This window comes from Amblyomma maculatum, chromosome 2, assembly GCF_055883805.1.
Source record: "Amblyomma maculatum isolate TAMU_Amacu chromosome 2, ASM5588380v1, whole genome shotgun sequence".
Lineage (NCBI taxonomy): Eukaryota > Metazoa > Arthropoda > Arachnida > Ixodida > Ixodidae > Amblyomma > Amblyomma maculatum.
In genome coordinates, this window is record NC_139345.1 from 38,784,023 (window position 1) to 38,797,315 (window position 13,293).

Genomic DNA, 13,293 nt, shown 5'->3' on the forward strand with positions numbered 1-13,293 from the left:
ACACTCCCGCGCTTTTTTTGAACTTCCACTATAGTGTTCTACTTCCACTGTCTAAATACGAGATAAAACGTATGAACCACGACCTCTGTGAGACCCGAGTAGATTGCAAGCGAGTTATCAGAACAAAAACGATTTCCGTGGCGTTGTCGCTATATCTGACTATCTTAAACGCACGAAAGACATTTTTCTGGCTGCATGACATCGTGTAGCCGCATTTCACAGCAAGCAAAATGTATTCAAGGGGCGTGTGCGTTACTTTGCTGTCGTTTTTAATACTTTGTACCTTCGTCTGTCTTCCATGTGCGGCAGGGGATAGCCAAATAGGTGCGTGCTTCGTTCCTTGTTATACACATTACTATAAGATATTGTACCGCTGCACGATACCCGAAAACGTGAGTGCGTAATGCAGCAATCATCTTAAGATGCTGCACTCAGCAATCATCTTGCTGAGTGCAGCAAGATGATTTTGCGTATTTGTACGCTGAATTTAGGTATGTTGATTGGTTCTTCTTTTCAGATAGTTTGATTCTCTATTTTGCAGAATACGGATTAACACTAACGCTGTCAACCAGAAGTTATATTCATAGAAGCACCGAAGCACGGCAGCAGTTTTTGTTGAATGACTGTGTGCGATTCTTTTGTGTTGCACTTCGTTTTGCTTGTACTGGGTAACAAATTTAACTACTTTCTCAAAGTATCGCCTCAGTGCTTCGCGCTGCAACAAAATCATTTGTTTCGACATATTACTAGAAAACCGGAGAATAGTGGTCTAGCTGTTTCATTGAGACTACGACAGAAAGACATGTGCACACTCTAATCGGTTTATATGCTTATGAAGTGCAGGATGAAATCTACATGATTTATTGTTCTCCCTCGTGGCATGGGGCTGGCTTGTCTGCGCAAGGCATCCACTGAAGACGAACAATGGTCTATAGGCCTCAATAGGCGGCAATTTCATACGTTTGGCCGTGGCCTATTGGAAAGCCTATCTTTGCGTATACATCTGGCGCCTGCCAGAAGCTGGCATTTAGCGCCTCAGTTGCCACATCTAGATTCTGCACAGAGTTTTCCATAACGAAGATAACGAAGAAAAAAAGAAAGGGGGGGGGGGCAGGAAAAACTGTCCTCGGATTATACTGGAAGGCCTCCGAGAAAGCGGCCCCTAGCAAAAGGGGTATCTAAGTGAAAATTTGGGATAGTGACCGAGAACTCGTGAACTCGCTTAACAAAAAATAGCGCTCTTTATAAATAGACTCTTTCTTCACTCTTACAATAAAGGTGAGCATGTAGTATTTCGCAGTGCCACATTACACCACGGTCTTGCAATGCAACTCATATGCCGTGTGGACTTGCCGCATGTCACTTCCGCAGGTGACCTCGTTGAAGCGTAGAATAATTCTGTAGAGGTGGCCTTGCGCTTGGCCGCAATTTTTCCAAAGCTTTTTTTTTTATTATTATTTAAGTACGCCCCGCGTCGTTTCATTTTTCATCACTTTTCATATGCCGACGTATGGAATCGCTGTAGCTTACAGCGTTATAATTGTAGCGTGTCATGGGAAAGCGTAGCTTGCGCCTTATACGTGTGAATAAGCACACGGAATTAAAAAGAGCAGCGGGGAATAGAACTATAGAAAGATGAAAGCTAGAACCATGAAAGAAGACTAAGAAAGGCGCAGCTTTACGCCTGCTTTGTATGACTTGATGGTCTTTATTCCGAAATGAATACCGTATCGTTTAAATGAAAATTGGGCAAGTATATCTCAATTTAAGTGCACTGCATATATACCATAACGGTACGACTGCTAATCCTAATTATTGAAATTACTGGTGCGTCCGCGAAGCTTTCTTCTCTAGGTGTATAACATATATGCACTGAGGAAGCACCTATTATAATAGAGACATCTGGGCTAGTTGGTACGGTGATATGAGAGGATGAAGAGCAAAGAAGCAAGCAGCAAAAGCGCTGACTCACAACTGAAGATTATTGAAGAAAACACAGAATAAAAACCCAAGCCAGCCCGCACCAAACCACACAATAATCAAATACTAAAACCAAGTCATGCCATGTTCAAGAAATCTAACCTCAATATATCTGTTAAAGTGATAGACGGGTCACTGACACATTCTTCACCTATTAGCATGATATGCCTGACCTCAATAATTTCCCGGTTGATCTGCACTGGATGGGCATCCAGCATATCTGTCTGCTGAAGAAAAGGTTGGCAGCCCTCACACTCTTACAATGCGCAACCAGATTAGATCCCCTACAAAAGGTGTATTAATGTTCTGTTACGAGAGCACGAGAGATCACTAGAGATTGGTAGTCTGGCCTAATCTGGTTGCGCATTGCAAGGGGAATGAGGGCTGCCAATCTCTTCTTCCACGGACAGATATTCTGGATGCCCATCCGGTGCAGATCAAACGGGAATTCACTGAGGCCAGGTATATCATATAATTAGGTGAAGAATGTGTCAGCGACCCGTCCATTGCTTTAACAGATAATGGGTTAGATTTCTTGAACATGGCATGTGTACTGGGTTGTCATGACTTGGTTTTTGGTATTTGGTTAGTGTGTGGTTTGGTGCGTATTGGGCTTGGGTTTTTATTATGTTTTATTCAATAAACTTCAGTTGCGAGTCAGTAATTTTGCTTATTTGCTCTCCATCCTCGTCTTTAGCGTTGTTTATTCATTAAGATATATTTTTATCTTTCGCTGCCTGCAATCTTCTGTGCCTGTACCTACTGCTCCAATATCTAGCATTTACCAAGTTCCTTTATCAAAATGTCGTTCTCGTGTAGTGTTCTTGTGCAGATACTTGCATGCCTTGACCGATAAATTACTTGGTACTGAACGGAAATGAGGAACCAGAAACACTTCATATTAGAAAAATTAAAATAATCCAATCGTAGGGGTTTGACACTGTTTACACCCAATATCGAGCGATTGCTTATTATCTGGTTCAACTGGTCAAAACCTTTTTGACGATATATAACGATGTTGTTGCGTAAAGCTTAATTTTTAATCATATTGAATAATTAACAGTAATTAGTTAATGTTTTCAATTAGTGCAGAGCAGTCATATTCGGCATAAGTTATAAAACAATGGATGACTTGATGCTGCATAATGATAATTTATGCCTAGAATAAGTCGTGAAATTTTACCTGACATAAGCTATCCAACGATGTATGACGATTCTGGAGCGTAAATCTGTTTTCAATCACAATTAACTAAATAAACGTAGTTAATTACGATGCGTAATTAGTAAAGTGGTCAGCGATGTGGTCGAGAACCAGCTAGTTCACCATAACACATTATACTAAGCGAGACTTGTCGCTACGCAGGCTATATTTTGACCTTGGCTGATCTTGAAAGTCGTCCGGAGATACTGAAGCGGTCACCAGGTTTGTACATGTGTAGACCTATCGTTCTAAAAATGCAGCTGACATGCCTCATTTAGCCACGCTTACCGATATCTTACCTGCATTCACCTATGGGATTGAAACATGGAATCTAATGAAGAGGGTTCTACTTAAGTTGAGGAAAACGCATAGGGCTATGGAACGAGAAATGGGAGGGGTAACATTAAGAGATAGGAAGCGTGCAGAGTGGGTCAGAGAAATAACTCAAGTTACTGACATTCTAGTGGAAATCAAAAAGAAATGGGCATGGGCAGGACATGTAGTGAGAAGAGAGGATAACCGATGGCCTTTAAGGGTAACAATTAACTGGATTCCAAGGGAAGGAAAGCGTAGCAGGGGGCGGCAGGAAGCTAGGTGGGCGGATGAGGTTAAGAAGTTCGCAGGGGTCAAGTGGATGCAGCTAGCACAGCACCGGGTTAATTGCAGGAATATAGGAGAGGCCATCGTCTTGCAGTGGGTATAGTCAGGCTGATGATGATGATGACTGATATCTTTCATCTGACCGTACGCTTGATCACAGCCGCCATATTAGCCATGCTCGGTCATTTGCTCCGGTACGGCCATTCGATATTGGAGTCCTAGCGCCCCTCCACAAGGCACGCCATGAACCAGGCTCTCGCCGTGATAAGGCGTTTTTGCGTAACGAGGTGCATGCTCTCATCGCAAAAATTCCCGATTCACGCGCTGTGCTTCGTTCTGCGTGGCCATCTGGGTCCGTATTCCGAGTTTGCGTCGTTATCGAAGTGTCGCTATCTCACGTAACCTCGAGTCATCTGATTGGTCGAAACACCGGAACCGGGTGTTGCCAATACGGAACCGGAAGAGGTGGCCACATCATATTTCGGGGTTTCCACCAATCAGATTACTTGAGGTCAGGGAGATAGCGACACTTTCTATAACGACGCAAACTAGGAATACGGGCCCTGCTCTCGCGATTCTTGCAGTGCGATGTACTCGAGGGCCCCTTTGTCACTCGTTTTACTGTCATTTAATTCTACGGTGCGCTTTGCACAAGCGCTTAATTTCTTTGTATGCACTCAGATTTCAACTCTGCTGCTTTGCTTCATACACCATGTTCGCGTGTTTTGAACGATTCATTTCAGGATGGAGGCACGTCTCTTTATATGGCCCTGCGCTCTCAATTCTGTCTTCGGGAGCGTTGGGGAACGAGTGCGTAATTATGCTCTTCTTACTGTGGCCAAACGCACAGAATATTTGAGATAGCGGATCAAGATACAAATCTGCAGTTGCAGCCTAAAACAAAGTGTTACGCCGTCTTCATCGCTGTGCAAGACGACGCGTCATTGCGTGAAAGGTCACTAACAGCGCGCCGACAACGCGCGTTAAAAGCGTACGCGTGTTGGACAGTTCAAGTGGCTTCTGTAAGCGCTCAATCCTTTCATAAAATGCCTGAGGCGAGCTAATATACAACGCTAAAAAATTTGATACAGAAATGGGGCGCGGGGAAATGTTTCTGACATCGAAATGCAGTGTTCAAAGTAGAATAACCTGAACTGATGCCACTAAAACGACACATTAAAATAGATTTTTGTTAGAGTCAGATGTCGAATGGCTTCCAAAGTTTATGGAAGCAATCAACACCGATGTATAAGCTCCATTAGCGGTGACCTCGACAAATATTGGAGGAGGTTTAACCCTTCTAAACCTATAAAGCGAAAACGTCGTTTTGCTTACTTTTGCTTTGTTATAGGCCCGAGTCCTTCAATGCTTTGGTTACATTTAGGCTTTGCAGCCATTACATTGGCGAGACTATGGAGTCGAGGATGCCGTCAACTACCAGAAGGAACAAGGGGTCAATCGGACGCCCAGGTTGGCTTTAGGTGACACGTGACATAGCCGCCCCTCAAACGCTCCTCTCTGAAAAATGAGTGCCTTCACACGATGCGTGGCGTCCTTGTCTCTCTGCAGGACTGGTGCGACGGGGCCTCGGAAAATCGACGTCGCCACAAAGAGCAGGAGTCAATGGCACGGTCCGATCTCTGATGCGTGACTTGGTGCCAGTGTCAGCCGTTTTCTCGGCCCGTTCAGTGGGCGGCCGGCTGGTGCTCGAGTCTCTGGTGTTCTTGGCAGTTCTGGCGACCAGCATGGCAGTCTTCCCAGGCTGGTATTCAGTGCTGGTCGCTTTGTCAGCGCTGTTCTCGCTGTACGAGTCGGCGACCTCACTGACACCCACGCCGGTCTTCGCAGCTAGGGGAGCCTTCCTCGCTCCCCTCAACGGAACCGATGCCAAGTGCCAGGTCGGCACTACAACTTTTTACAGTTTGCAAGCACGATTTTTGTTACCCTGTTTCTATGTATGGGAAGTAGATGGCCAGAGGTCCCTGTGAAGCTCAGCATGAAACCTGTGTACCAATATCTGGTGCCCTTAATGGCGCAAAACACAGCTGACTGCCACACTACTTAGCATTTCAGAGGAACTGCTTACATCTGCTCAAAGCACAACTACGGCTTAGGAATGGTCATTTTATATGTGGCGCCACTTGCCTGGATCGTTAACCTTCGGAAATTGCCGACTGGTCATGGGCCATGGCGGTATTTTCAATCGGATCGAGTTTCGTAACTGCTAGGATTAAGTAACTCTGACAAGTTCCATAGGTGTCCTGTACCGCTGATGAAGGAAAGGCTCGGAGAGGTCCTCGCTATACGAGCTCCATACGAGCTCCATACCACAAATCGGACAAGTTGGTCGCAAGCTGGTCCGTGTAAACGCTGGAGCCTTAATGGGGAGGACTCTCCTGGCAAAGCGGTACATAAAGGACGCTCTGCTTGCTTCCAAAAAGTCCGCTGTGATGTACCGCCAGCGGGGCCTAACATTGACAAGATCATTGCCACGTCCAGACATGATGACGATGAAGAGAACGCGTCCGCTGCGATCAGAGGGACGAACGTGAATGTACTTCGCCCCGGTGCAAAGAGCGCGCCAGAGTGAGTGCGAAAACGCCATTGGCTGGCTCCCTCTATTACTCTCCGTCGGTGCGCCGGCACCTAGAAATGACCTTAGGACAAAGACAGCATATAGTCAGTCACGAGGGTTATATCTGCGGTCATGTTACTGCGTAGTTAGTGAAAAAAAAAAATCACGCGATAATGACAGCCTGCATGGTGCACCTTTGAGGAGCTTTTTTTATGAACCTTTGATGAGCGAGTTCAATTCACTCAGATGAGGCGTGATTTCTGTTTGCGTGCGTGTGAAGACCACTTGATGGTTCCAAGCACAATTCACGACAACACACAACGCTCCAAAGGCCGCATAAGCGTCATCTTCGCGGAATCCATACGTGCAACGGTTAGTACTTTGTGCCGCAGCCTGCGGCTGAGCACGATAAATTCACGGGTTTCTTTCGCACCCGCTGCACCAATTTCTACCCGAACACGCGTGTTGAAACGAGCCGCGGACACACACGTTGCAGCAAAGATAGCTGAGATCATTCTGCATTTCGATTGGGGGCGCTAGACAAAGTGAGGCAGTAGATGTTGCGACATGGCCGCGGTCTGCCGGCATACGTGGCAGCAAACTTCATCATTCAACTGACCGTGGAAGCAGATTCGATCGTTCACCTACCATGGGCTTACTATTGAGCCCGGCTCATTATGTGCTCCAAACCGATTCATCCGTTCATGCAAACTATATGAAAAGCTGAGATGAGTCCACTACTGATCCCGGCGGAAAAAAATTCAGTAAGAGGTCGCACGCCTAGCCAACTTCTGTTATGTTGTGCTTGTAAATCATTTAATTTCTTATCAGTTCCATGCAACGTGTCCCTGCGAATTAACACGCCCTGTAGGAATCGGACATACATCTGAAAGTACGAGGTCTCTTTCACAGGCAGCGCAATTGTTTCGGCCGCGCACGAGACCGAAATTTGAGAAGGAAAAAAAAAAAGTACTCCTGGTGCATTTTCAGGACATGTAAGACTATAGAGCTCGGCTACTGGCCCGCCAGAATGTAGCCACTGGCCTTGTGGTCATAATGTGTGTATATGCCTGCTGTGACTTTTCAATCTCCCTGTCCGAACATGTCCGACATGTGCAGAACAAAGGTCTGATGGATAAAAAGGAAGTTGGACTCACGGGCTATAGTGAGGAATACTAGACCACCTATACAGTTATTCTAGATTAATCTATGCAGGGTCCTGAGCAGGTTCCATCACATTTAGTTAATGCACCTGGAAAGCTATTCCTGGAGGAGCCCGCACATGTGCTATACCGCTATTCTCTGTTTCTATAAAAATATATGTCCCCTTTTCTGCCTCCAATTTGTCTTCATTTGTATGCGGATCCTTTTCCCAGTTACACCTACTATTCACCATTCGCATGGTCGTTCACCATGTGTTGTGGTCCGCTTGCCCAAAAAGATTCCGCAGTGTAGGTACTCTTCTACTCGTCTGCGCAGGTGCAGCTGTTTTGCGAGGTGACCCGAGTGGCGCAGGCGCGGTTTCCGGTGGTGGCGTCGTTGCTGGACACTGCGGCCAGAAAAGACCATCGGGGAGGGCCCTTCGTTCAGGCCATACTTGGAGGGCTCAGCGGGGTCGACTGTGCGACCCTCTTTGGCTGTCCGCGCCACCTTCTGGCGCCCTTGCTGACCAGGAGGTCTCGGGGACCGTGACTATAAAGCGCTGATTTGTGCCGCAGTCTGCATACTATACTCTGTCCGAATCAGGCAACTTCCTTGGGTACGGTACGATAGCCCGGGCTGCATGTTTGGTGTGCCACAACAAAGATCTCGGTGGGACCGCCGACGAATGTTCACACTGTAAGAAATAGATGTATTAAATTGCCAATCTGGCGGAAATCAAATTCGTTTCAGGGTGCTTTACCTATTACCAGCTCCCTCCTTATACGTGAGCCACATTATCGAAAGGGTGGAGTGACTCCGAAGTGCACGAACCGGGAGAGGAAGGGGGGAGGCGGGCGATCAGAATATAAGCATATATTTGTGTTTAACGAAGCGAACTGGCGTGGGCTGGATTGGGTTAATTTGTGACGATGTTGATGGTTGATGGTTACCATGTACGATTGATAACACCGTGACTGCTTGAGACGTGGAGCACATTGCGGTGGTCGGGATGAACAGTTCGAAAAGGAACTTCTGTAGAGAGCATATTTTGTCAGCGTAAAATTAAAGACAGGACTAAAGGAAAAAGACAAGGGACAAACGCTGAAACGCGGGAGCATGCGCTCAAGTGATGGCGTTGTAAAATTTTTGTATATATTGATGTTACGACCATTAAACTATCAGTTGAAAGTTCAACGTTTATCCCTTATCTTTTTCCTTTAGTCCTGTCTTTAATTTTACGCTGACAAAATATGCACTCTACTTATCAAGACCAACTAGCCCGTCTTTCTACGTTAACTTCTGTAGATACCTCACAAAATGATCTACACTTTCTCACTACCGTAAATGCAGGTTTAATATAGCGCAGCGATTAAAGGACAAAGTAGAGTAAACGAGGCGCCAGCTGGTGTATAACAGAATTACCAAATTCACTAATTTACTGACGCACAAATTTCAGTGTGGGCCAGTGAAGGCTGTAGCACCTTTCGCCCAATAGTGTCCAAGATGGATTGTGGTTCTTCCTGCAACAAACGCCGTCCCTCGTTGCGAGCATCCACTCACAAGCAGGAGCTTTCAGTTCCCAGACGTGTGGTCACAGAACCATTATAAGGCGCGCATATCGCACATCGAGTCCACTGTGTGCAGAATATAGCTCACCGGAGTGGAGGCATTTTTGATTTCGGAACCACCATTGCTGATCCGCGGCACGTGGGATATGCAACTCAAAGTTAACAACATATATGGCCGACATATAGTGCGTCTCCCACGGGCGGCTTGTGTCTAAGCGCACATATACTTGGGTTCAGTCTAAGTACTATGCGCTACTACAACGGAAGGATGATTTTCTTGGCGTGGGTGGCCGGGGGCCGCGCATATGGAGGGACGCGCCGTTTGGCGGTAGTCTTGGAGGCGTCGTCATTGCACAGTAGCGACGGCGCAAAGAAGGAGGCAAGTAGAGCGCGTGGCCTCTCGGCAAGCGTGCAAAGAAAGATGACCCAGATGGCAGCCTCAAGCGCGCAGGCCGTGAAAATGAGTGCCCGGCCGAGCTTCCGATGGTGCCAGCTGAACGCGAAAATGCCGATCACCAGGCTGGCCATGGTGATGCCGAGCATGACCAACAGCACGTTGTATGTGCATTCCTGGAAGCGCTTGATGTCCGAGGCAGCACCGCGTAGTTGCGCCTCTTCCAACTGCTGCGGCGAGGCAGTGGAAGTGGCAACGCGGCGGAGTCTCAAGACACCGTCCGTTGTTCCAGCGGCCTTGGAGGCCTTCACCGCAGTGGGACTTGCAAAGGGCGCACCGCCTCGGTTGCACACAGTCGATGCCGCCGAGGTCTTGTTGTCGGTCATTGCACGGCTGTGTGACAATGCCTGCGTGCCACCACCACCACCACCACCACCACCACCACCACCATCATCATCATCATCATCATCATCATCATCATCATCATCATCATCATCATCATTAAATCAATTGGGTTTGCACCAGAACCACGATCTCTCCAAATGTTAACCCTGTCTCGGTTTGGCAGCCATAATTACCCGTTCAGAATGCTATGAGCGAGAAGCTGTTTGCAAGCATGAATTATTATGGCTGCCGACGACAGTTGAACGCCACCGATTGCCCTTTGAAAGTGTCCGTTTGCGTCATGCTCCTACGTCTGCCCTCATCGTGCGTTTCGCTTTAAGGGCACAGGGTATGCCTTATTTCACCCATGCCTTTTATCCTCTGTTCGTGACCCTTTTTCTCATTATCTGCTGGGGTGAGAACATTCACCTTGTTATCATATTATTGTTTTCCGAATATTGAATTTTTTGTTTGCTTTTAATAAGCCTACCAAATTTGAAACCCAAAATCTGCAGTAAATATAACTAAATTAAAGTTATCCTCATTAACGTCCATAATTATATTTCAGTAGACTCTCCGTAGTGTTTATTCATTACTTGCGCACTTTTATCTCCCTATCACCTGAAAAAAAAAAAAGGGTCAAACGCAGCAAAATTTCACGTTTTTAGATAATTGCCTTTGAAGTGGAAGAAAGATATTTATACAATACTAGCTCTAGAAATAGATACTGACGCATTTTTTTTTTTTTTTCAACAGCCACCAGCCAGGTAGTCACCTCCATTATCGATACGTTTCTGTGCTGGCTGTCTTGCTCTCCGGGCCACCCGTGTAGCCTTCTCTGCAATGTATAGTTTCCGCCGGTTAGCTTCGCATAACCACTAGATTGTAAACCGTCCTACAGAAACTCCGAACGACTTCAAATACCAGCCCGAGTCATGTTGCTCGATGTTGTCCGTTTGGATGCCTGGAACCAGTGCGCTGAGACTCACGTACACACTTCAAGGAGAACCGGGAAGCAACAACTTGTTGTGCAGCGTCTACAACCAGCTGCAACTCTCCACTGTACGCTTTACACTCACAGCTTTCGAGAACGGCACACGAGAGAAGTCAATCAGGCCATAGCCACGCGGTCCCTAACGCTTGCTCTTATAGTCTCCAAGCGTTTTGCCGAGCGTGAAAGCTTCGATGCAGACGAGCGCAGTACCGCGGCATCCGCTGCTGGATTGTGTTGCGGAGATTCGGAGTCATTGCTGATCGAATTGTGTCGGTTCCCGTAGATGTGTCGTTTTCTAAAGCACTTGTTTCTCTTCGTCATTGGATGAGCGCTAAATATTCAGCGTCAAAATCAAAGCAACATTGGTTGCCCGAAAAAACACGCCGAAGAACAAGCAACACACCGCGCGTCGCCGGTAATGATATGCGGTACGTCTGAAGAGTTGTGTCGCAATGCAATAAACAAGCTATAGGTGTTCTTTGTTTCCAGATTAGTGACAGCCATCCCGCTAAACGTGAGTAAAATAGGCGATGAATTTTTTTTCTTTTTTTATTTCAGATTAGAAAAGGCGCAGATCTCAAACAGCGGCCCTATTTTCGACAATTCTCCATTTTATTCAAATTGTGTCGTACGCGTGACGTGTGCAGTAGGACGGTGCCAGGTTACGTAAGCACACAATCGGGTTACGCACTCTGAAGAAAAAGAGAAATAAAGTGACAGAAAAAAACGCTGTCGTCTGCTACTATATATTAACGCCAAATATTAGAAAACGACGCTGGTTGCGGCGCGATTCGGAAGCCGTGAGGGCGAGTGAAATATGTGGTGGCGTTGCGGTCTCAGCGGTCACGACATATTTGCGTTCGGACATTCGACAGCAGCTACGCACAGAGAGGCTGCGCGAGTTTCAGAGCCGAAGGAGTAAGAACGGCGCAACTAAATATGCGCAGTGGATTGGCGTAGAATGTGCACGGAAAGTAGCATTGCTCCTCACAAGCGCCGCGATGGCCCCTCACGTTCACTTATCAGCGACTTTTAAATACAGGAACTCAAACGTTTAAAGACCTCGTCGTAAACACAAGGAATCGACGATTTCCAGACTAGCTCCAGTACTGACGAAGAGGCGCCGGCGCAGCCGGCATGGTCCGAGGACAACGCTCGCAGTCTCAAAGTATCAATTACTGACTGGTTGTGCCGCCTACCTCCTTTTTTGAACCGCCGCAATATGACCAGCTGCCGTCAGGTCTGCAAGTCTGCTTAAGGTTCTAACATCTTGTGTTGGCTTGTGTAGAACGCGGCAAGCAGCGCAGAGAGAGGGAAAGGAAGGGAGAGAGTGTATGTGTGTGCGTGTGCTCGCCGATCAGTGCGTTGCCAAATTGGCAGGCGCTTGCCAACTCGGGCTGCGCTATTAAGATGGGGAATGGGCTCACAATCTGGTATTCCATGGTCCTTGGGTCAGACTCGCTGTCCCTAGACCACGCAGACACGTGCGTACGGGGTAGTCTAGGGACAATTTAGAAGAGGACCTCAAGATTCTGAAATAAGAAGAAAAATGCCAAGTACACGCAACCCCACCTGGACGACTTGGCACGGCGCACTTAGCGATAAAAAGAAGTACAGAGCAGCGGAGGATTTAGTTCGCTCAGTAGCGTTACGATGAGAAAACGACTTACCGTGGGGCACCTTCTTCGCTTTCTTCTTCGCAAGGTTGTTTCGAGTAACGTCTCTAGCATCTTCACAGGCCACCCCGAGCCAAGGGAGGGGGAAGCCTTTCTCTAAAATAATTTTGCATAGCAACACTATTTATTTTCGGTGGAAAAAAAAATTGAGAACGGCCCCACCGGGGAGGTGCAGCGGTAAGACGCCCGACTACTGTGCCGGAGTTCCCGGGTTCGAAACAGACCACGGCGGCTGCGTTTCGATGGAGACGAAACGAAATGGCGTCCGTGTGCTGTGCGATGTCAGCGCACGTTAAAGATCTCCGGGTAGTCGAAATTACTCCGTAGCCCTTCACTACGGCTCCCCTTTCTTTCCTTTCACTTTCACTCCCACCTTCCTCCCTTCCCTTGCGCGGTTAAGGTGGCCACAGAGCAAGTGTGACAGATACTGCGCCTTACCCTTCCTCTGAACCAATTATTGTTATTGTTATTGATGGAAATGTATCCGCCTCCACCTCAAGCGTCAGCAGTCGAGAGCGATAGCCGTCATAGCTAATGAAGTATAAATACGTGCGTTTCTCACCACGAGGCGGAGAAAACAGAAACGCTCTGTGCTGATAATTTAGTGGATATTAAGGAATATCACGTGGTCGAAATCAATTCGGGGTAGTTCCACATAGTATGCTTCATACTGCAGCATTTTGGTTTTGCAAGGAAAATTGGATCAGTAAATATTGCGTATTCCGGATGATGAGGTAGCGCTTTACGGCAACGGTGCGCAGAAAGAAAAAAATACAAT

General features: G+C 47.1%; 1 protein-coding gene across 1 annotated transcript; it reads left to right on the plus strand.

The window, feature by feature from the left end:
• The first annotated feature begins 44 nt into the window (after positions 1 to 44).
• LOC146198416 (uncharacterized) lies at positions 45 to 8,625 on the plus strand. The gene is made up of 3 exons (XM_084593926.1): positions 45 to 324; positions 5,351 to 5,679; positions 7,836 to 8,625. Exons 1-3 carry the CDS (start codon positions 231 to 233, stop codon positions 8,046 to 8,048), a joined length of 636 nt encoding a protein of 211 aa, XP_084450052.1. The 5' UTR covers positions 45 to 230; the 3' UTR covers positions 8,049 to 8,625.
• The last annotated feature ends 4,668 nt before the right edge of the window (positions 8,626 to 13,293 follow it).